Source organism: Genypterus blacodes, unplaced genomic scaffold (assembly GCF_046128005.1).
Source record: "Genypterus blacodes isolate CSIRO-AG114 ecotype Tasmania unplaced genomic scaffold, CSIRO-AGI_Gbla_v1 ptg000085l_1, whole genome shotgun sequence".
Lineage (NCBI taxonomy): Eukaryota > Metazoa > Chordata > Actinopteri > Ophidiiformes > Ophidiidae > Genypterus > Genypterus blacodes.
The window spans coordinates 752,724-773,694 of record NW_027466890.1 but is presented as its reverse complement, the minus strand read 5'-3'; the positions used below and the strand labels follow the sequence as shown (position 1 = coordinate 773,694).

Genomic DNA, 20,971 nt, shown 5'->3' with positions numbered 1-20,971 from the left:
GGGATTAATAGAAGGTAATTAAGAATGAGACGTCGCTCCGTGGAGACATGTGGATAGACAGAAAAAGACTGTCTCACACCATCAATCAGCAGATCGCTCCCTGTCCTAAACCAGCAGACTGACAGTACAGTGTGGATAGACATCTCTCCTTAAGCACTAATCATTCATCACTCCGCTGGGACATGATAAAGTCTGGGAAAGTTTCAAAGCCCCGCTGAAGAGATATACCCGCCATCGTCCCTGGAAACCGACGAGGGGGAGCAGACAGAAAGAGAGAAAGAAGCCTGAAAGAAGTTTCTGCTTGACAGGAACGTTCACAGTTCAGGCGATATAGATCTATAGCCATTCTACAGCTGTGCAACAGGTAACGAGTGATTGCTTTATCCATTGGTGCCAAATTAAACCATCACATATAGTCTTTTGTGATAGATGTTGAAGTGTAATAGAAGCACTCATATACTTGTGACACCAACGAGTTTATGGTCGTCTTTAAAGAGATACGATGCGGCAGCCAATAAAAGTCCATCCCTTCTCATATTCTCAACTCATGTGTTTGCATTTGCAGGATCAGCTGCCACTGTAAATAATGGCGATACAGCACATGTGCAAATTAACTGTTAAACTAATCTCCCCATGCTCGCAGTGTTACAGATAGCAGCCAGATGTATTTGTGGCTCTGTCCTGCTTTGATATGCCATGTAGTAGCATGGCAGGGGGTGCATGTCAGGGATTAGTTTGGGTTCAAATGCGATAGGCGCTGCTGCACCAGGTGGAAATCACCTGTCTCACTGCCTGTTTGTCTACGCTGTATTATCACAACAGGGTCACTGGTTCATGGGATCAGCTCTGCAGAGGAATCGTTCACTTTGGCGTGTGTTACATCATCTTCTAAGCACCATGTGTCAACAAAATGTAAATTCAATATTTCACCACCGAGGCAAAACCTTGTCAGTGGAGTATAAACACGGCACTGACCTTGGCCTTGCCCGTGCTCTGAAGAATGTGGACCAGTGCGCACGCCATCTCCTCCTTGTTCTTCACGCTGATCCCGGGCTCAAGCACCGAGCACAGCAGCATGTAGTTATTGGTGGTGAACTCGGCAAACTCCTTGTACATCTCCATGGGGAGGATGTTCATACTTTGATAGCGCGCCTTGATTCTGATCATAGGCCCGGACGTCTTGCCCTTAGGAGGGGTCGGTGTGCTAACGGGATACCACTTCTCCATAAACTGTCGCCCCGTCACGGCTGCCACGGGGATGTTGACCAGTCCGATGTAATTGTTCTTATCTTTCTTCTTCTTCTTGTCCGTGTCTTTGTAGAGGTGCGCCGTGATGCTCTTGACAGCGGGCAGGTTGTTGAACTCAAAGTGCTCCCCCCAAAACACATTGTCGGTCTTCAGCTTGCAGGTGGTGCGGGCGTACAGCGAGTCGTCCAGGCAGAGCTCGCAGAAGTACTTCTTTTTGGCTGGCAGGTCCTTGGCCTCTATTATCCACAGCCTCAGCAGGTTCTCCACCCGGCGACTGTTGTCCTGGAGACAGAAAAGGTGAACGGAGAGGGGTTAAGAACCACACCGCTGGGAATCTGGAGGTGTGTGACACAGAGCGTTAATAGGATACACTCATTATTCCAGTTATCCCAAAGCATCTTTAGTCCAAAACCTTGCGATGCAGCACTGAAAGTGAAGAGCCCGTCAAAATGAATCTACCGAATGTCACAACACTAGATGGCGTTTGCATCAAAGGAATCATGCACAATCACAATCTTCTTACAGCGGCAGAAGCGCTCTTGCAGCTGTGAGAGGAATTGGTTACGGCTAGTGTGTGCTAACATTTTTCACAGCACTTAAAGCCGGTCACTGGAAATGCCAGATCTCTTTGCTTCCTCTTATGCTAGGGTCTGCATTTGTCTGGAGGTGCTTCCCTTGATCTGCTATAAATCCAGATGTGTCAGATTCTTGCAACACATCAGTTCCCCAAATATAGAAACCTTTTAATGTCTCTAAAGTATATTATAGTCAAAGGGCAAATCAACAATGTTTCCTCATCTGCTCTTCTCTACAGATAGGAGTCGTTGTAGCAAAAAGGAAGGTAATATCGAAAACTCACACAAGATACAACACATAACATCTATACTGGATAATGTAGAGATACTTCACAAGTTCACTTTCTGTCATTCAGTTCAGAACATCTCTGCATGTTCTGAACAGCTGAGAAAAAAGGGGCGTGCGGTCTTGAGTCATAATCCTGTAAATGAGAACATGGCGTCAGACTGCCGCCACGTCGCTCCCAAATCTCATTCCTCTATTCAAACATATTCTCTCCAAGAAAGAGTTTGCAGCCCATCTCTCAAACTCAAACAATAATTAAAAACTGCAGTGCTAAGCTCGAGGAATGACACACTCCTCCCAAGAGACTGGAGGAGAACCTGGACTTTAATGCTATTAAGAAATGTAGTTTTTGTTCCTCCAAAGTTCTAATTAGTGAGTAATTGCTAAATAATAACAGATGAAGGAGCAAAGCTGCTGGGAGATTAGGAGCGTCTCTTGGCTTCGGTATATATTTACCACTCTCTGTCTGCCCACAGCTGTGTTTTCATGGTTGCAGATGGCATCAGTGCGGGAGATAAACTCTATGGTGCACTTAGTATCCAGAATCTCAAATCCACCCTGCAACTTCTGCGTCCTTCAGCGCTGCACAGAGCGGAGAGACCACAGCTGCGGAGAGAATATCGAGTTGTGCTGCTGCATGAGATGCAACACGCCACATATCTCCCTTCCACTTGGGGCCACCTGCTAACTTCCACCGCACTTTCCCAGTGCTGCAATGGGCAGTGAGGAGACGAGGCAAAGTTGGAATTCGACACAGATTTTGACTTGGTGGTGTTTATACACACACACACAGACACAGACACAGACACAGACACACACACACACACACACACACACACACCAGTATCGCACCTACGGGATATTTACATACTTACTTTGTTGGGCTGCACTGCTCTCCTGAGATTTTCCATCCATTTGTCTCTCTCTGCTGATGAGCGACAGGAAAAGCATTTGCTTCCTGTGGAGGTGGTAACCTACCACCGTGACAGAGGGAGAAAACAAATCCATGTGTTTTAATGAAAAGAGCCTCATGCATATAAAAACAAACAGACTGCGAGCGAAACGACGCCAAAAGATAAACGGGACAGAAATGGCTTCGCTAATCTTACTGTAGTTCGTAAATAGCAGTTTATCTCTCAGCACAGAAGCACAACACACACACACACACACACAAATTACTGTGGGAATGATGAGACTAAAGATGACAACGGTAGTGAGGAATGACTGAATGGTGTGACTGAAAACAGCAGAGAGATCAAAGACTTGGCATGCTGAAAAGAAGCTGGAATCGGAATAAAGTTAAGAGGAACGAAGGGAGCAAACATGGAGCGAGAGAACAAATCTAGAAAAAATAGAAGGAGGCAATGAGCATTGAGCAGTGTGCATTGTGCTGAGCTCTATTTTTAACTTATTGTTCATGCTGGAAAGTATTTAGCCATTTCTCTCCCTCTGGCCAGTCTAAAGGCTGCTAACCTGTTGCTAACCTGTAGTCTTTCTATGTGGATAATGTGTATCATGTACAGTACACATGGATACTTCTGTTAATAACATACATTATCCATAATGTAAGCATTCATAGTGTGATTAACTCCTTTCAAGTTTAAGTGTGGAGATTCTTTATGCAGACTTAAAAATAAACTTCTCCATTCAAAATTATACCTGGGAGTCGCGACAAAATGTACTCAAGTATCAATATTAGTGCTAAGTATCCAATGTAAATTACATTTCAGTGCTGATGTTGGTCTGGATACATTTATCACCTTTATCATGGAGTAACAAGTGCTAAATGTCCCTTTCCTGAAGTGAAGCAGAAGAAGAGAACTTCGGATACTAACCTCGAAGCAGTAGTCCTGTCCGAGGATGCTGCTGTGCACCGGTTTGATGATGACCTCTTCCTCCATGCTGAGGTCCAGGGCCTCCACAGCACTGCTGGGGCTGAGCAATGACTCGTGGGAGCGAGACTCCTTCAGTCTTGGCATCAGATGAGATCTAGGGGGAGGGAGGGAGGGAGACAGAAAGAGAGGGAGCTTTTGAGTCACCGTGCAGAGCTTGAGCGTATGTGCTGCGCATATTAGTGAGTGTTCATAGCGAGTGTGAAAGAGGAAAGTGTGGAAAAAAAAGAGGACGGATCGGATGCTCGACGTGCCTCAAAGTCGGCAGGCGAATGCCAGTGCTCCAGATGAAGAGCCTTTTATACTATGTGCACACGTTCCTATGCAATTTCTCACTCACTGCCTTTGACTTTGATTGATTGCATTGATTTTTTATCCTTGGTACAAAAGTTCCCTTCTCTGAATCCAAGTTGAGGAATACTGAGTCACCCTTTCTAATTAATAATGTAGACCATAATGTGGAATGCTCTTCCTATATTATTAAAGGTCCTCGTCTTCCGTTTAGAACCCATTTGATCTTCATCTCTCAGGCATGGCCTTACTGTTTCCATTCTCTTATCCAATATAGAAGGGAATCATTTATAATCTACAATAAATTCAAGACACTAATAGACGTCTATACTTTCCGCTCCATCTTATATTTATCATCCTTCCAAATTTGATACATGAAATATTAATATTCCTATATGGCCAAAATTTTCCCTGAAACAGCAGAATTCCAATGAGTCAACCACCTCGCTTTCAGAAAACATTTCATACTTTGACAGCAAATGGCGACGCTCAATTTTCAGTAATTTTTTAGTGTCTCAGCCTTTGACAGCAGCCTGCTTTCTGTGCTTCAGATGTGTTAATTAGTGGGACTGTCGCCATTAAAGCGCAAATGTATGCCAAAGCCAAATCCTACATTATTTCCAACTGATGCTGACCCCATGTGATCCCGATTTGCAGCACGTGCTTCTGGTGTTTTCCATTAACCGTCACCCTTCCCCCTGTGGTATATTCCTCCTCATCAGTGCACAAGGATGAACACGCATGCACAAACATTAGCCTCTAACGCTCCCATAACTCCGCTGGCAGGGTGAGGGGGACAGAGGTTCAATTGCGAGTGTAATGAGTGAGAACGTGCTTTTAATAATGCCGTCTATGGAGAGCTTACGCGCTAATCCTATGGATGTGTGGAAGCACGTGTGCAATGCTCTCTTGTGGACTCAAAGCGCGCCAGGGGAACGCAAAGGCCATAAATACAGATTAGTTACCACGTTTGTACAGTCAAATCCTCTGGCAAATGCGACTGGACAATGATCTGACAATGACTCTCTCTCTCTCTCTCTCTCTGTGAGGGAAAAGTGTCTGTGCGACGAGCTCTGCTTTGTGATTGGCTGACGGGGTACTGGGCAGAATTGACAATGAGTGAAGTAAGCAGAGATGAGGGAAAAACAGGAGCGCTTGAGGGGGAGGCGTTATTAGAGACCAGGGTACATTTCAATGGCCTCATTTCATCCTTCCTCCATCCTCATGTGACCCGCAAATCGATGAGATCCTCCGTCATTAAGAACATTCCGATTTGCTTGATTCTGCCTAGGCGTGAGTGAGGAACCACAACACCACTATTGCTAAAATCTGTTTATGATAGTAATGACACAGGGAAACCAAAGGACAACTCTTTCATCAGCCAATTGATCAGCTCTAATTAAGTTCACTAATGGCAGCAATCTGGTTGAGAAACACACAAGGAATATTTGACTGATCTGCAGACAGCTGCCACATTCATGTGACTACTTTGCCATTACCATCCCCCTACCCAGCCTGTCAGGGATGGGAGGGAGCAGCAATCACTTTGCAATTGCCCAATCAACATTGCAACAAATGCTATCGTAACGCTCTGTTACTATTTCTTTTATTGAAGCAAACATTTTACATGACAGTGCGCATACAGTTATATGACATTTTGAGATTGATTTTTATACAGAAAGAGGGGGAAAGGGAGAGAGAGAGAAGGAAAGAAGGTTGTATTATTAGTATTATTATTATGGTAACGCTCTGGTTGTTGACAGGCAGAAATCGTGACAGAAGATGCGTGGAAAACATTTCCGCTCATACTGGATGAAAACATGCCGCTGGTTGACAGTCCATTGTTTTCCCAGTGGGGGGTCCAATGGCGTTATATGCTGCATGTATTGAGAAAGGAATGTATTTTATTCCACTGTTATGGTTGTCACTGTTTTTCACCCGCTGTAATGTAAGAACATTAGTGTCAGTTGTAATTGAGAGAGGGTACTATAGGAATGTATGAATAGTAATGCTGCATGTCACTGTATGAAATGGTGCTACAACATGTAATTACACGTAGCTTATTGACAAAGTAATGACAATGAAACACAACATTTAGGATTTGTAATTAACTGACAACTATGTAGCTGAATACATTTACCAGTTCGACATACTGTCCATGCAAGTCTCCTCACATCTCTTTGGTTCCCTTCCCCAACACCATCTATTCTCAGCAAATGCCCTCCGTCGTCCTTGACAATCCTCCATTATTGTCTCCTTCTCTCTCTCTCTCCCTCTGTATTTAATGTTTTCCTCAGGTGGGGGGCTGTAGTTTATGTTTGGCGGATTCCTTTCGGTCTCTCTGGTCCCCATCTTTCCCTCCCACTCTCTCTTTTTCCACTGTTCTGTTTATCTCTGTCACTCCTCATCTCCTCTCCTCCCCGCTCCTCTCTTGGCCCCGATCATTCCGACCTCTTTTAGTCTTCTGGGCTTCGCTCAGGCCATCTAAATATTTCAGAGGCTATGCAGGAGTTACAACAGGGCAGCTCAGAAAGAGTCCAGTGGCTCCTGCGCACAGACAGAACAATATAAAGCCCTGTAGTAAAATACAGAACTGAAAAGGTCAAGCCATACAGAACAGCCTTTATTCAGACCCTGTCAGAGTTATGGGAGATACTAAAAACAGCAAAGCTGGGAAGAGTTCATTTTATAGCTTTAGCTTATAATTTATATCTAGACAATACCCGTTTGCATATATTGCACCAAAAACACATTTCAACAGCCATGACATTTCTAAAATAGGTGGTTCAAGAAGTAAAGACAAGCAAAAATGTCTTCAATCTGAAGGTTTGAATGGTGTGAGACCACATTGGAAAGTCACAATCTGTTACATCTGGCAAACTGGAATTGTCTATGTCTTTGTAATGCTGTTGTGATGAATCATATAAATGGGGATAAACGCATTTGCTGGGCTGAATCATACCGAGCCGCACTGAGCCGGCAGCTTGCTTCCTTTTTCCGAAACACTCGGGGCACACCCGTCAAGATTCTCGCCCTGCTTCATATCAGCACTGGCGGGTGCAGGTGTCCGCACTCAGTGAAACCACGGTGATGTAGCAATGTACTAATTGCACTGATAATGAAGTCCGAGAGCTGGATTGCAGAGGACATCCAACCTTTCATTGCCATTTAGTCAGCAGACCAATTTTACTAGACTTGGAGGGTGCCTGTACTGATCAAAAAAGAGAAAAGTCCCCCCATATTGCTCGAAATGGTGATGGAAGTAGTTGTGTGAAGAAATAAAGAAAGAGAGCTTGAGTTTCTTTCAAATACACTTTTTGTCACCCTATGGCTGGTGAAGTAGCAGTAACACACCACTTCTACATATTTTCGGAAATAACTATGTTCTGCCCGACCTTATCAACAGGGTCTGTGAAGTAAATGTAGCCTATTGTGCACTATTCAACCCTACTAAGGCCTGTTCGATAGAAACTCAGTTGGCAGCAGAGGGTCAGGGGAAAGCAGAGAGGGGTTAAATGGATTCCATGTCTGCATCAGGGATACGATGCCGGGTTCATCCGATAGTCTGGCTGGGATTGGCTCTGAAATCTCCGGCCCATAAAGGCATCAGAGCACTTAGACATGTAACACACTGACTAACGGGCCAGCTGGCTACACCACAAGGGAGTATGTTTGTAGTGATAGCTCAGAAATAGGCTGAATTAATGTACTGCAACTGTGATAACAGTGCTTTAACAGGGCACCCTACAGGACGGCTACAAGAGTCTCAATTGTTTCAATACGATCAACAATCATTTGTACCACTGCAACCAAGTAATTAACTATATCCGAGGCGTTGGTGTTAATCTACACATAGGGGAGAATAGCATCTTTGTACTGTGTCAACACTCGCATTCAAGACTAACAAATATGCAACATGATGCTAAGCAAGCGCAACCTAAGCTTCTGACATAACATAGCTAAAGCCATTGAGAGGCCTGCAGACAATGCTACAGTTAAGAGGCCTAATGGACCAGCTGCTTTGCTGACAGCGGTTTGAGCAATTATACTATTGTGGTACAGCCCTGCCCAGTGTTCACACAGCATTTTGCTTTGCTTCTAGGCTAGAATTTCCAGCAATCAATACACACTTTTCCACACACTTGCAGACTGACACTGTTATTTACTGGCTTGCTTTTTTGGTCATGGTGTAGCAAACAAGCACTCACTGACAGCTGTAGTGGGCATGTAGCACATGTGTGTGTGTGTTATGACATCAGGTACAAGCACAAGCACTACCCCGAATAGAGCCTAAGCCACATATCAACTCCTCTCCTTCCCTGCCCCGGTTCTACTCAGATGTGTCTCTCTTTCTCTGGTGATTCCAAGGTCCAGATTTAGACACAAAGACGACCAAGACCTAAGGTATAAGGGCGACTGATGTTGTGTGGAGAAGATTTCATTTGTTCCTCAAGTGTTTTCACAGTCACAAACAACAGCTCCTTGCGGCTGGATGGGCTTGGTGATGGAGCTCCAAGTGGAAAAGCTTTAATCTGTCGACTACAGAAATCGTACCACAAGCACCTGGTCACTCATACAAAAATCAAAGCATAAATAAAACCCCAAACAGACAACATAGTTATGGCACACATACCGTGCGAATACGTCACACCGTATTCATGCTCCATTATAAAATACATCCACTGCAGAAACAAGCAGTCAGACAAATCAGTCATTATTCACACATCAATACCCCACACAATGCAGCGTCCATTCATCGCACTGCTTTGGTGATATGACTCAATAAAGGAGACCACAGGCAGTGAAGGAACAGCTACATGTCTGTATCACTGCACAGTAGACTGTCACAAGCCGGATCGCTCTCACTTGATCCAAGCAGATGTGGTTCAAAGTTTGGTGTGAATAATGAGACACCTCCCACTCACAGTGGAAACTCAAATCCTGCACCAGTTAAATGTCAGATATTCCTTGCAGATCCGTCTCCGATCTCTCAATTTATTAGCAGGGCAATGACGCTGCTATTATGGGTGATCCTATGAAAATGTTTGGGTGTTGACCAGCCATCTGTCGACCTAGAGTGAACAGTTGGACTATCAGTTACAGGAGAATATGGACAGCAAAGCAAATGTCTGGCCCAAGGTGAGAGGCAGACGGAACAATAGTCAAAAGAAGGCAATGTGAAGGGAGGGGTGGTACTGTCAGATGCTACTGGAGCAGAACAGCAGAGTTGTGTCGGCTGAAGGGCTGACATGTGGATACAGGCCTCGGAGCCCAGGCATTGTTTCACCAATGAGGGCAGCTAGACGATCCAGTCAACAGAGCAGCAGCACAAACAAACATCATTCACTGTCCATGCCGGAGTTGCTGCAGAGGAAGAATGATCTCCAGAGACAGAGATAGAAGCTCTGCAGCAGAGGGGAAGTGTGCTATCGCTGCAACGGCTAATGTGACAGCCCTCAGCAAATACGCCATAAAGGAAAATTTCCACATATCAAATTTAGACTGACAGCCTCAGTCAGAGGCCCCTTTGCTCATCCATCCATGCCCTGCGATGGTCCGGGTGGAGGCTGCACTGTGGTTATGAAAGAGTTACAAGAGCTAAGGAACTTGACAGGGAAGAAAAAGCTCAATGTATGGTTAAACAGATGGGTAACATACTGTCCATGAGTGGGCACAGTCACGTCTATATGGATCCATATCCAGTGCATTAGCACTTTGCAGCACCTGTGTTTCTTGACAGCATTGGCTCTCTGGCTCTTCCACTGTCAGCGCACTAATGCATACAAGACAAAAAAGGACGGAGACAGAGACACTACCCCAGGCGCTGCTGTGCCAAACAAGAGGGGAGAACGGAATCTGAAGGCAAGTTATGGTGGGAGAAAAATGGGAGCCAGTTCGACGTGAAGATGGGACGGCACATTAGCCTGAAGTATAGAGGGGACAGCTCCACACAAAGGCGGTCATTCATTTACAGGGAGGAAGGAAGCTTTTAAAGGCAGGAATGAGACACATGCAAACACACATAACCCGCTTACCCCCACCCTTGGCACAAACACGCACGCACGCACGCTCAGAGGAAAGCTGCAAACTACCTTCTCATGTAGCATCCTCTAAATGATCTGTTTCAGTCGTCTACAGGGGTGTCGTGACTCGCATACAGGCACAGCACATTGTGGGTAAGGTTGGCTAATGAGTGAGATCAGATGGTTGGAGAACAACTGCTGGAATGGCAGGCATAGTCTGCTTGCTCGGTTGTCTGGTAACACACACACACACACACCCACATACACGCAGCTTGATTACAGTGAGAGCATAGCCTCCCTGTTTGGCTGGGAGATAATTCTGCGTAACATCTGCTAGGACGCTCACTGCAGGAGACCAAATAGAGAGCAACGAGAGAGCTGGTCTGGAGTGGGCCGGCTCAGGGCTTTGGCTCTCACCGCCGCCGCTGCTGCTGAGGTCATGTGTCGAGTGGGAAGAGGACAGAACAGCTGGGCACTCGCACAACCACAGGACACGGCAGATCGCACTAGCAGCTGTAGCACATGTCATGCCAGTAAAGTGTGATAATCTGTCGGAGCAGTTTTTTCTTACAGTATTGTGATGATTTCATGTCTTATGCGTTTCAAAGGACGTCTCTGACCAGCTGAGAGTCGAAAGGTCATCAGTGTGTACTGTACCAAAGCAATATGTGTGTGCTGCTTTATATGAGGTAATTGCAACAGGGGATGAAGCTGTCCGAATAGAACGGAGGATATATTGGGTCAAAGGTCATACTAATGAGTGGGACTCTTTGAGTGGTAGCCAAGATCAGAGGGCAGAGGCTAACGGTCGTACTAATGACTAATATACTAATAAATACGGGAACCCGACAATGCTATATGATTGGTGTATTCAATAACAGTTTGCAGACACACACAGATGTCTGCAGACTTCCCACAAGGAATAATATTAATGGAACATATGGAAAGATGCTCCAGTAATGGAGTGACAGAAGGATCAATTCTGAGCCGATTACTTTGTTACTATACAATTGATTATTTGATTATTTGGGGTTAAAGACTTTTGAGGATGAAAACTGTTTAAAGAAACTAGTCAAACTAATCAAAGAAAATGTTTAATTCCATCTGGATTTGTTGTTATAAACACAATGAGCTGATTGATTGACATTATTGTGTTGGAAGTAGTGGATATCTAAATTAAAACTATCACGCAATGTTAAGTAATCATTTAAAACATTTGTAGATCTGAATGTAGGCCCTCGTCAAACATGAATCATTTGTTCTTTGGCTCGCAGCCTAATGTTCCACTGGGGTTTAATTTAAATTAGCTTGCACGGTAATGTAATATCCACCTAACAAACAAGCAAACGGGGGCAAAATATAACCTTCTTGATGCGGCGAAAATGCTCCGGGTATTCTTCCCCTTCTAATTTCCTCCGCAGTGCCCTTTAGACCCTGACCTTTGATCTACTGAACAGGAGAAATAGAAACGGCTTCATCCATCATCTCTACCTCACACAAACCAAAAGTTCAAAATGTCTGTAGTGGGTCAATAAGTCAGTGGTCTATCTATTCACTATTCATTTCCACCGTCTGTTTGAGAATAAAAAAGAGAGGTTGCCTAATAACCAATACTGAACCAAATGTGTCCGCATAGATGAGCTCCAATAAGTAGTTGCCATGAGTTTTCTGTAAGTGCAAACAGCACTCATTCTTCTCTCCATTCATCCATACTAGCATCCGGCAGTCAAATCAGATACCTGCACTGCTAATACATGAGCCAGATAAGACCGGTTCTTGTTAAGCGTGTGTTTGCCATAATTGCAGGTACTTTTAGAAATGAGCCAGTTCAATCTGCTCTCAAATTGCTAACAAACAACCGAGAGGTCAGGAATGATTTGCAATTTAAAAGCCACAAAACTTCTTCTATTTTCAAAGCAGACTCCTTTTATTTTTCACTTTGAAATTGAAAGTGCCGATGCACCAGCACATCCGCTCAGCATAGACCCTCAGATGTCAGCTCACTCATTAATTCAGCACTAAAAACAGCAGCAGGCAGAGGAGAAATGGAAAGATGATATAGATATCACCATCGTGAGCAGCAGAAACACTCGTCTAAATGGGTCAATGTCTGTCCGATCGATTGATTTCACTCATGATCTGGCTGCGGGCCACCGCGCCGTTCCCTTCTGTCAATGTCTGCAGGACAGCGCCATTTAAGAGACTGTCCCTCAACAGCTGAATCTGATTTGTACAGACGCTCAGGATCGATCAGTTCCTAACATGGAGGACGGGACGGAGCTCAATGGAAAATCCTGTAATCCGATTTGAGGTCATTCCACATATACGCGGTAAATCTTGACAAATAAAATCAGCAACCATCACGTGTTTCATTCTTTTGTTCTCTTCAACATACAGAGCAGCAATGGTTCTTTCAATTGTTACAGCTGAAAATTCAACATTTAATATCACCATTTCTACTACGACTACTAAAACTCCTGCTTATAAAAGACTGATGCCCTTACATGACACACAATACAAGTTTAGTACTTCACCCTGAGCATTTCCTCAGTAGCCGATATAGATGTGTGTTCAGCTGCAGACATTTTATTGCGCTTCGGCTACAGTTATAAACTATTTGGGGAAGACGGCTGCATTTCAGTGAGGATGACTCACCAAAACTATGAGAGTGGGAATACTCAAGGCAAGCCAAGGTCACAGAATCAGAGCGTACGTCTATGCTGGAGTGTGGAGGCACGTACAGCAACACCCAGAGACCTAACTTGCTAAGCACGATGGGTGATTGCCCTTTCAGTTTATGAAGCATGAATTAAGCGAACTGAGTAAAACATAAATGAGTTCAAGACGAGCGTGCTTTTTCACTTGAACCGTTGCATAACTGTTAAAAGATTGGTGAGCCGACAACAACATGTTCAAGGGAGCTGAAGAGATGAGAAGTGTGTTATTCACTTCTTGACCTGAATATGCAAGCGCCCCTATGGCGCTGGCCAAAGAAACGGGCAAACATTCAAGTTCACAATGAGGGAAAAAAGGTAGAGGCTTTCTTCCCACGCAACGCAGCAAAAGAAAAAAAAACTATGCAGCCACTGATTTCTGCAAACACTACCTAACACAGTTGCCTGTTTATTATATCTAGACTTAAGACATTTAATACAACTTAGACACACATTTACCTCTGAATTGTCGCCTGTGCTGTCAATACCAAAGTGTTATTTGCGCTCTTGAGCCAGGATTTGCCTCCAGCACTAAATAGTTTTCAAGTCCAAGTCTAAACACGTCCTCATTTTTCTCCCAAACTATTCAGCTGTACAGCAATTTTCTCATTTTAATCAGCTACCCAACCACTTTAAGAGCCCTATTTCTAACACAAAACCCTTAATGCATTTAGGTTTCAAAACAATCATCTAATGAAGACTAAATGAAGAATCCTGACTGAGCCTCTGGTAGACGCACAGATACATTAAAGCACAGTGTGCAGCCGGGGTTAAAACCAATCCGCCAAGTATTTAAACAACACTTACGATCTACTGAAAATGTGAAACATGGTTCCACAGAGCCTCTCCGAGCTGGATCCTTCACTTTGGGTCGCATTCCTCCCTCGCGGCTGGTTGCTGCTCTCTGTGTTTTCCTGACTATTTTTGAGTCTTTAGGAATGTGGCTCCAGCCTCTACCCTCGGAGTTACAGCACGCTGCTCCCAAAGGATGTCTGCTGCTCCTAACACACCCCCTCTCCACATCCCATTTAAAAAGACAGTGCCGTTATTTGGGAAAAGCAGTCCCGTAATCCAGTGTAACATGACACTGTGATGAACTCAGTCAGGTTTACAGTGTAGCGTCATGTATAAAACACTAACATGACATGCAATCTATGTAAAATAGGTTGTTGGACATGCTTTTATTAGTTTATATACTGTATAATAACATAAGCTTCCTGATATAACTTTATGTATAACCATAGTGTCTGTTTGTACATTATTTCTTATTATATTTCTATTTAAACAGGATTATATGCCTGAGTAACAGTTTTGCTGACTCGCAAGCTCAATGTCGATTTTAATGAAGGGACCCAGATAAACTGAAGAATTTGTGTTAAGAACAATCTCAAGCAGAGACCACTTCTTATATAGAATATATATTGTTCCTCTGACATCATCTGATCTTCCTGACCTGCTCTTTCTCACAGTGACACAGGGCCCCGTCCTGGGTAGCCCGGAAGTGGGCCTGCTTCCTGCGTCTCAGTTTCCTTATAAAGGGAAACAATGGCTCAACCTTCTGTGCCATGCACTGGGGGAATATGCTGGGTCGGTGGCCGAGGAGGGAAGGAGAAATATAAGACAGAGGGGAGGCGAGGAAAAGCTGGAGAGAGAAAATGAGGCCCGGGCTCGGTTGAGGGAGAAGACGCGGTGCCAGATGTAATCCGCGGCGGTTCACACAGCCAACCACCGTGTGAGGGAAGGCTGATGTCACGGCTCAGGCTCGCTGTCATGAGATGCTTTGGTGCTAACTAATGTCTCTGCTCTCACAAGGCCATGGCCCAAAAAACATGCAGCCAACGTTATGTGAAATATAAAGGTTTAAATGACTCCATTTTCATGACGGACCAGTTTCACAACATTACTTATTTTAATGCTTCCCAAGAGAAAGAGGAACATTCGAGCTCAACCATTATATTATATTGTACTCCCAGACTTTAAGGGAAGCCAGTGGAAACTGTCTTAACAAATGAATTTATTGTCAAGTGGCCAATTGAAAGGGAGTGTCCATCTACAGCTCCAAAGCCCTTAACCTTAAGAAACAATGATTAATCTTGGATGTGGGAGGGGGGAGGTTTGACTGTACCTTCCCTGATACCGCAGCTCGCTCTAATCGCAAATAAACAGAGCTGCATGTCTCGCTTGCAGAGAACGGCCGGTTAAAGGTTAACTACAAAGCCTAGGCAAACCCTCAAGACTAAACACTCAAATCGTGATAACGATACCTCTTGGGCTTGATAAGAGTCCATGTCCAAACTGTTTCAAAATTTCCCGTCTACGGCTGCTGTAATTTGTTGACACCGTGACAGGAGAGAACTGCAGCAAAACTCAAAAGCAGTCCTTATTCATAGGAAACCCTTTTGAACAAAAGGTCTACTGTACTGAGTCATGTGGCTGATCTGTATCGCATAAGTCTGTCCATGTCAATGTGAGGACACCATATGAGTGCACAGATGTTTAAAGATTGCGTTCTTTGGGATTTCTTTACCAAAAAAAAAATCAATATCTGATCATGCAAAGAACTGTGTGGGTGTTCATGTGTGAGGCCTGGGGGGGGAAGTGTACAGAAGCAGACAGCAACAGCATGGGGGTCAGGAAACAGGGCGCTCCGGGCTCTAACTACTAGTAGCCACTCTCCGAGAGGCCTCACCTCCGCCAAGTTATTCCCCTGCAAACTAACCTGTTTAGTAGAGCGCCACCCACCTGCACAGAGGCAGAGGAAGGGCGAGAGGGATGGAGGGAGGGACGGAGGGAGGGGAGCGAAAGACAACAGTCGCCACCGGAGGATACATTCCGGGCAAGCTTCCACAAGTCTCAATCGCAAGAGAGGTGGGTGGCGGAAAGGCGAGGAAGACATGTTAGACAAGGAGAAAATGTTGATCGAATACAGAGGAGGGCAGGAGGAGGAGTAAAAATAGAAATGAAAACGACGCAGGGAGAAGCGAGTGGGAATCACATCAGTCAACGCAGTGACTCAAGCAACCAAGTGAATATTATCACATATTATAATATATATAGGAGTGCTGAACTACTGACAATAATAAGAAATTAATTTGTTGCTTCCTGAACTCAATCAGAGTCTGACATTATTGAATCGAGCCTCATTAGGCATCTCTGGGTAACATTTTAGAGCATCTTCCTCTTACTAGCTACATCTACCCAGCATGCACTCTTCAAATTCTTCTCCTGGTTGGTAAATGTAAAGTCACACCAATTATCAAGAGTCTGGTTGTTGTAAAAATCTCTGGATGGAGTCTCACAGTCAGCGAGATCTTGTTTTCATCATCTCATGACTGTGAGACTTTCCCACAGTGGAGAAGTCTTCTGTGGCTTCTCGGTCGACCACCAACAGGAACAATCTGTCTACAGTCACCAGAGAAAACTATTTCACTGCCGAAATTACAGTCATTCTCTCTAATATCCTGTCAGCAGCTTTGTACGCTTTCCTGTTTGCCATTGTAACTTCATCAATCTCCAAAGCACTTCAACAAAAAAGACAGTAAAAGCATTTGAAATTGCGTCCGGACTCCGAGACGTGTGCTGTTATCGCAAAGCAGGTACGACCAAGGGCAAGATTGCTTCACCGGCTCCAAACGCAACAAATGGCAGCGATGACAACCAAACAGCCAACGTACGTGAAAGAACACCGATTGATTCTGAAGCTCATCCGGCCTGTGATGGTGGAGGAGATGGGCGAAGTGAAGCACAAACAGAATACCTCAAATTATAGGCAGCCAACAACAACAGCTTATTGAAACAGGAATGCATATAAATGGGTCCAGATTCGCCACTTTCCAATGTCAGTTATGGCAGCGGTAGATCACCCGAAGCCTGGGTAAGCCACTTCCTGTCTCCCTCTCATGTATAATGCATGGTGTGAGAAGGAGACAGGGACAGAGGGAGAAACCAGAGAGGGGGGGATGTAAGCTTATGTCTGTCTATATCGTGAGGTTTGCATAACATGTTTTCCCTAGCAGATGCATTAGAGCCCTCCCTCCATCTCGCTGTTTATAACCTTGATAGCCTCCCTTTCATTCCTGTTCTGTAAAGCAGCTTTCCACCAGAGACGGAGATGGGGACATCAGCTCTAGTGTGTGCGTGTGTTTGTGTAGAAGGCATACATAAAGACAGGGTTAAAGAGAAAGGATGGAGATAGGCGGGAAGCTCCCCTCTCCTGTTGGTCCTATTGACTTTACACTTTGGCCTTCAGGGCAACAGAGAGCAAATGTGATTCAATTATTGATGTGGAACAACACTGCCCCCATCGCCAACATATGGTCCTCTTTCATTCTCTGGGGGGGGGGGGGACACGAGGAGATCGACAATAACGTTACAGAAAGTCCTCAATGTGGCTCAACCCTCCTTCAAGCGTCTCATATCCACAAGCGAAATGGCAATGTTGTTACAATCAAAACCTCCATTCTTGTCTGAATTTGAAAGAGAAGATGAGGATTTAGAGCCACTTCCAACACATGCGAGTAAACTACTATTGGTTTAGACCTCTTGACCCCCTGTCCTGTCGCCCCTGGGTGCGGCACTGGCTCCACTCCTCCCACCCTACATGTGTCTGACCAAATGCTCCGCTCCACTTCATCAGCCCTCGGTGAATCAATAGACGTCGCAGGCATGATCTATGACAGTGTAATTACAAAGAAAAAAGCATGAAAAGAGACAGAGAGGCAGTGGAAAGAAAGCATTAACTTAATCAAGATGTATATTCAATAACATACCCCCACGGCGTAATTTGTATATGTGGCATACATTTAGTCAGAGAAATAGGAAATCAGGGTGACATTCTGGGAGGAAATGAATATTGCATAACAGCTTTAGTCAACCAGAATAAACTTGGACGCAAAATATTCAAGCATTAAGCGGGGCAGTCTGTAGGCCCACTCAGGCTCCTGCTTGCTCATTTCAGTCGTCTCATGCGCTTGCCCTCTCTCTCCATCTCCGTCTACCTAGATGTTCGTATTGAATCCCGTCTCCCAGTCATCCTAAACCTCATTCTCTTGCTCTGAATGCAAGCGCACGGCTGTGAAAATGACTGACAGCTCTATTTCATGCTTCCACATACTGCTCTGGGTTACTGGTTAGGAAGAGATCAACTAAAATAACACTGCTGGAGGACAAAGAACGCACACCCATTACAGCACGCTGGAAACATATGTACAACTGTGCATGAGTCACATAAAGATCCAGACTAACACACTCACTTCAGTTCTGCAGCGCTTATCAGCAGGATAGAGTGGAGAAAGCCGCCAGCTGACAACAGCCAACAGTGGCGTTCTCCCGTGATGTCACCTCTGAAAATGAATGTTATACACTCTCCGGTGGAAACTCTTGGCTCTTTTCAATATGGCTCAGTCATCCGTGCGCTGCCGTGCCCTGACGCCAAAACCGTGATCGGAATCCACGGCGTCGATCCAAAGCATCCGGAGTGCAGATGTGTTTCCCGAAGACAAACACGCCGCACCGTGTTGATTTGTGCGTGCGTGAGTAAAAAAAAAACCCGATTTGGTCAATAAGTTGGTGTGGATGATAAATATTTTCTACTGACTCGACAAAACGTTTATGACAACTTGACTCAGCATTGCTACATGGCAACAAAGGGATTGCGTGATGATGCAACAATCGGGCAATTGGGTTTTGCCACAACATAGCCAGTCCTGCCTCGGTTGAAGAGTATTGCGGCTGACATGAACTCGGGGGTCAGTTCGGGTTTGTTCTTACACAACACAGTGCATCGTGGGTTCTGTGAGCTACACTGATCCAGAGATAAAGCACCGTATTGACCAAATTCTTCCTCTGTAATGTGGCAGGCAAGATGGCTTCATAACTCACTCTACATATATTGATAGACACATAAGGAATCCATGAAACACGTATGCACACGGACAGCTGTTCAACATCAACTCGTGAGCATTTAGAATCATAGGTGTTCACTCAGTTAAAAATCACTTCTCTCATTGTTGAGGTCAAGAAGGAATGAGGACCGACCTCAACGAGCAGACCCTTCCTCCTCGTCTCCTGAAGACAAGCCCCCGTCCCTGCCATTAAACGAACTGTTGCTTTTTCGGACCCAACTCTAAATGTCTTCGTCCCGTCTTTGGGCCACTAGCGTCTCTGCTAATTGTCTCCAACGTACGTCTTGGTCTGATTGTGTCCAAATTGTCAACTGACCTCGCGACAAGGCCCAGTCATCTGATTTGTGTTAGCTGGCAATTACATCTCACACACACATACCAGCGTTCTGCAGTGAGGCAACATCGAAACGCTCACTATCAGAGCACGATCTGCGTCTTCCTCATCAAAGACACATGATATTTCCAGGATAAGTCATAATTCGGCGTGTGTGTCCTGAACGTGCGCAGGATGCACTGTGTTCAGGAAAGCAGCGTCCATTGCATTGTCAGTGACAGAAAGAAGCGGAGCAGCACAGCAGAGAGGCAGGTGAGCCAGAACAGTCTCAGTGACTGAAGCGTCCTTAATACGCAGAAAGCCGACACATTCACAAAAACAATCGACCTCAACCAACGCGAAAAGGATGGCGAGTGACACGTGAAAGGAAGGGGTAACACTCACCGGGCATTGTCAGAATTCCACGGAACAGTCGGAGGCAGGCAGAGAGAGGGAGTAAGAAAGAGAGAGGGAGAGAGAGAGAGAGAGAGCGAGGGGGGGTGGGGGGGGACTGAGCGAGAACAAGAGGGGGGAGAGAAGGGTAGAGGGATGAACGAGGACAGAGGTGAGTTCACAGCTCCATTTTCCCCCGACACAGACTGCTCTCCGCCCCTTCTCTTCTTCACTTGTGGTTCTCTTCCTCCTTCTCTCCCCAACTCCCTCTCTCTCTCTTTCCTCCTCCCGCTGCTGCTTTAAGACGAGGGGTGGAGAATCAGCATTACAATGCTCTCCCTTCTGCTGCTGCTGCTCTCTCTCTCTCTCTCTCTCTCTCTCTCTCTCTCTCCTCCACCCGCTTCCCTCCTCCCTTTCCCACCCTCTCGCTCTCTCACTCTGTTCAGCGACTGCCCTACTTCCTGCGCCGTCTCTGAAATGGGACACACTCTGTCTCTGTTGTCTTCCGCTGCTCTGCATGTGTGTCTCTGTCCAGAGTGGAATCCAAATACTACACTGTGGTCAGGGGATCATGTGGATTTATCGTCCTCTCTGTCCCTCTCCCCTCTGCTACCTCTCTTACAAACTCCATCTAAGCCTCTCTCTCTCCTGTGTTCTCTCTCGCTATCAATCATTGAATGTGCCCCCCATCTCTCTCTTGGTTGTGCAGGGAGGAGCTTACGTGTGTGTTCCGGAGAGGGGGAGGGTAAGGGGGGAGTGCACACGTGTTTGTGTGTGTGTGATGCGACCTTGCTTGGCCCTGCCCCCCTGTGGATCCAGTGGGAGTGTGTGCTCTTTGTCCAGTGACCACTATGCTGCTGCCACCGACTTGGCTGGGACTGTGGATTGGAAACTGGCACCACAGACCTGAGTATGGACTCCGTTCAGCTGTCAATAAAAGGATTCAGCAGTGCCCACAGACAGAGAATATCCTGTAAATATTATAAAGCTATGGGCTTTGGCTCAGCGACTTGCTTGGTTGGGCCAGCGGAAGGGTTGGTGGTGGTCAGACTGGAATGTGGGTGGAAGGTTTTTTTTTGCCATGCTTAATTTGAGCTGGGATTAGTAGGCTGGCAGTGGAGATAGGGGTGAGACTGAGGCTATTTCTAGAGCTTGCTGACTGGCAGAGGGGGATAATGGCAGACCAGGCCACACCGATAAGGGTGGGCAGCTGGGGAGAGTTGGTAAGGAGGAACCACAGCCACTAATCTGCATGCCCTGCACGTCTGCAGTGATGTCATCAAACAAGACGTCACCCTTACCCTTTGTACACACACACACGTACAAAACAACT

The 20,971-nt window shown here is 45.5% G+C and overlaps 1 protein-coding gene across 7 annotated transcripts in view; it reads right to left on the bottom strand.

Moving 5' to 3' along the window:
• Positions 1-20,971, bottom strand: part of dab2ipb (DAB2 interacting protein b) — a 101,805-nt gene that overhangs the window by 25,056 nt on the left and 55,778 nt on the right. For 5 of the 7 annotated variants that reach the window (XM_076158735.1, XM_076158737.1, XM_076158733.1 and 2 more), the window contains exons 4-6: positions 3,945-4,098; positions 2,985-3,083; positions 976-1,530 (exon numbers count right to left, since the gene is read on the bottom strand). In XM_076158735.1, the coding sequence (XP_076014850.1) occupies positions 976-1,530; positions 2,985-3,083; positions 3,945-4,098 (808 nt within the window). Of the gene's footprint in view, positions 1-975; positions 1,531-2,984; positions 3,084-3,944; positions 4,099-13,836; positions 14,031-19,650; positions 19,737-20,971 lie in introns of those variants that run through there. The other 2 variants (XM_076158739.1, XM_076158738.1) reach the window with 2 other exon arrangements.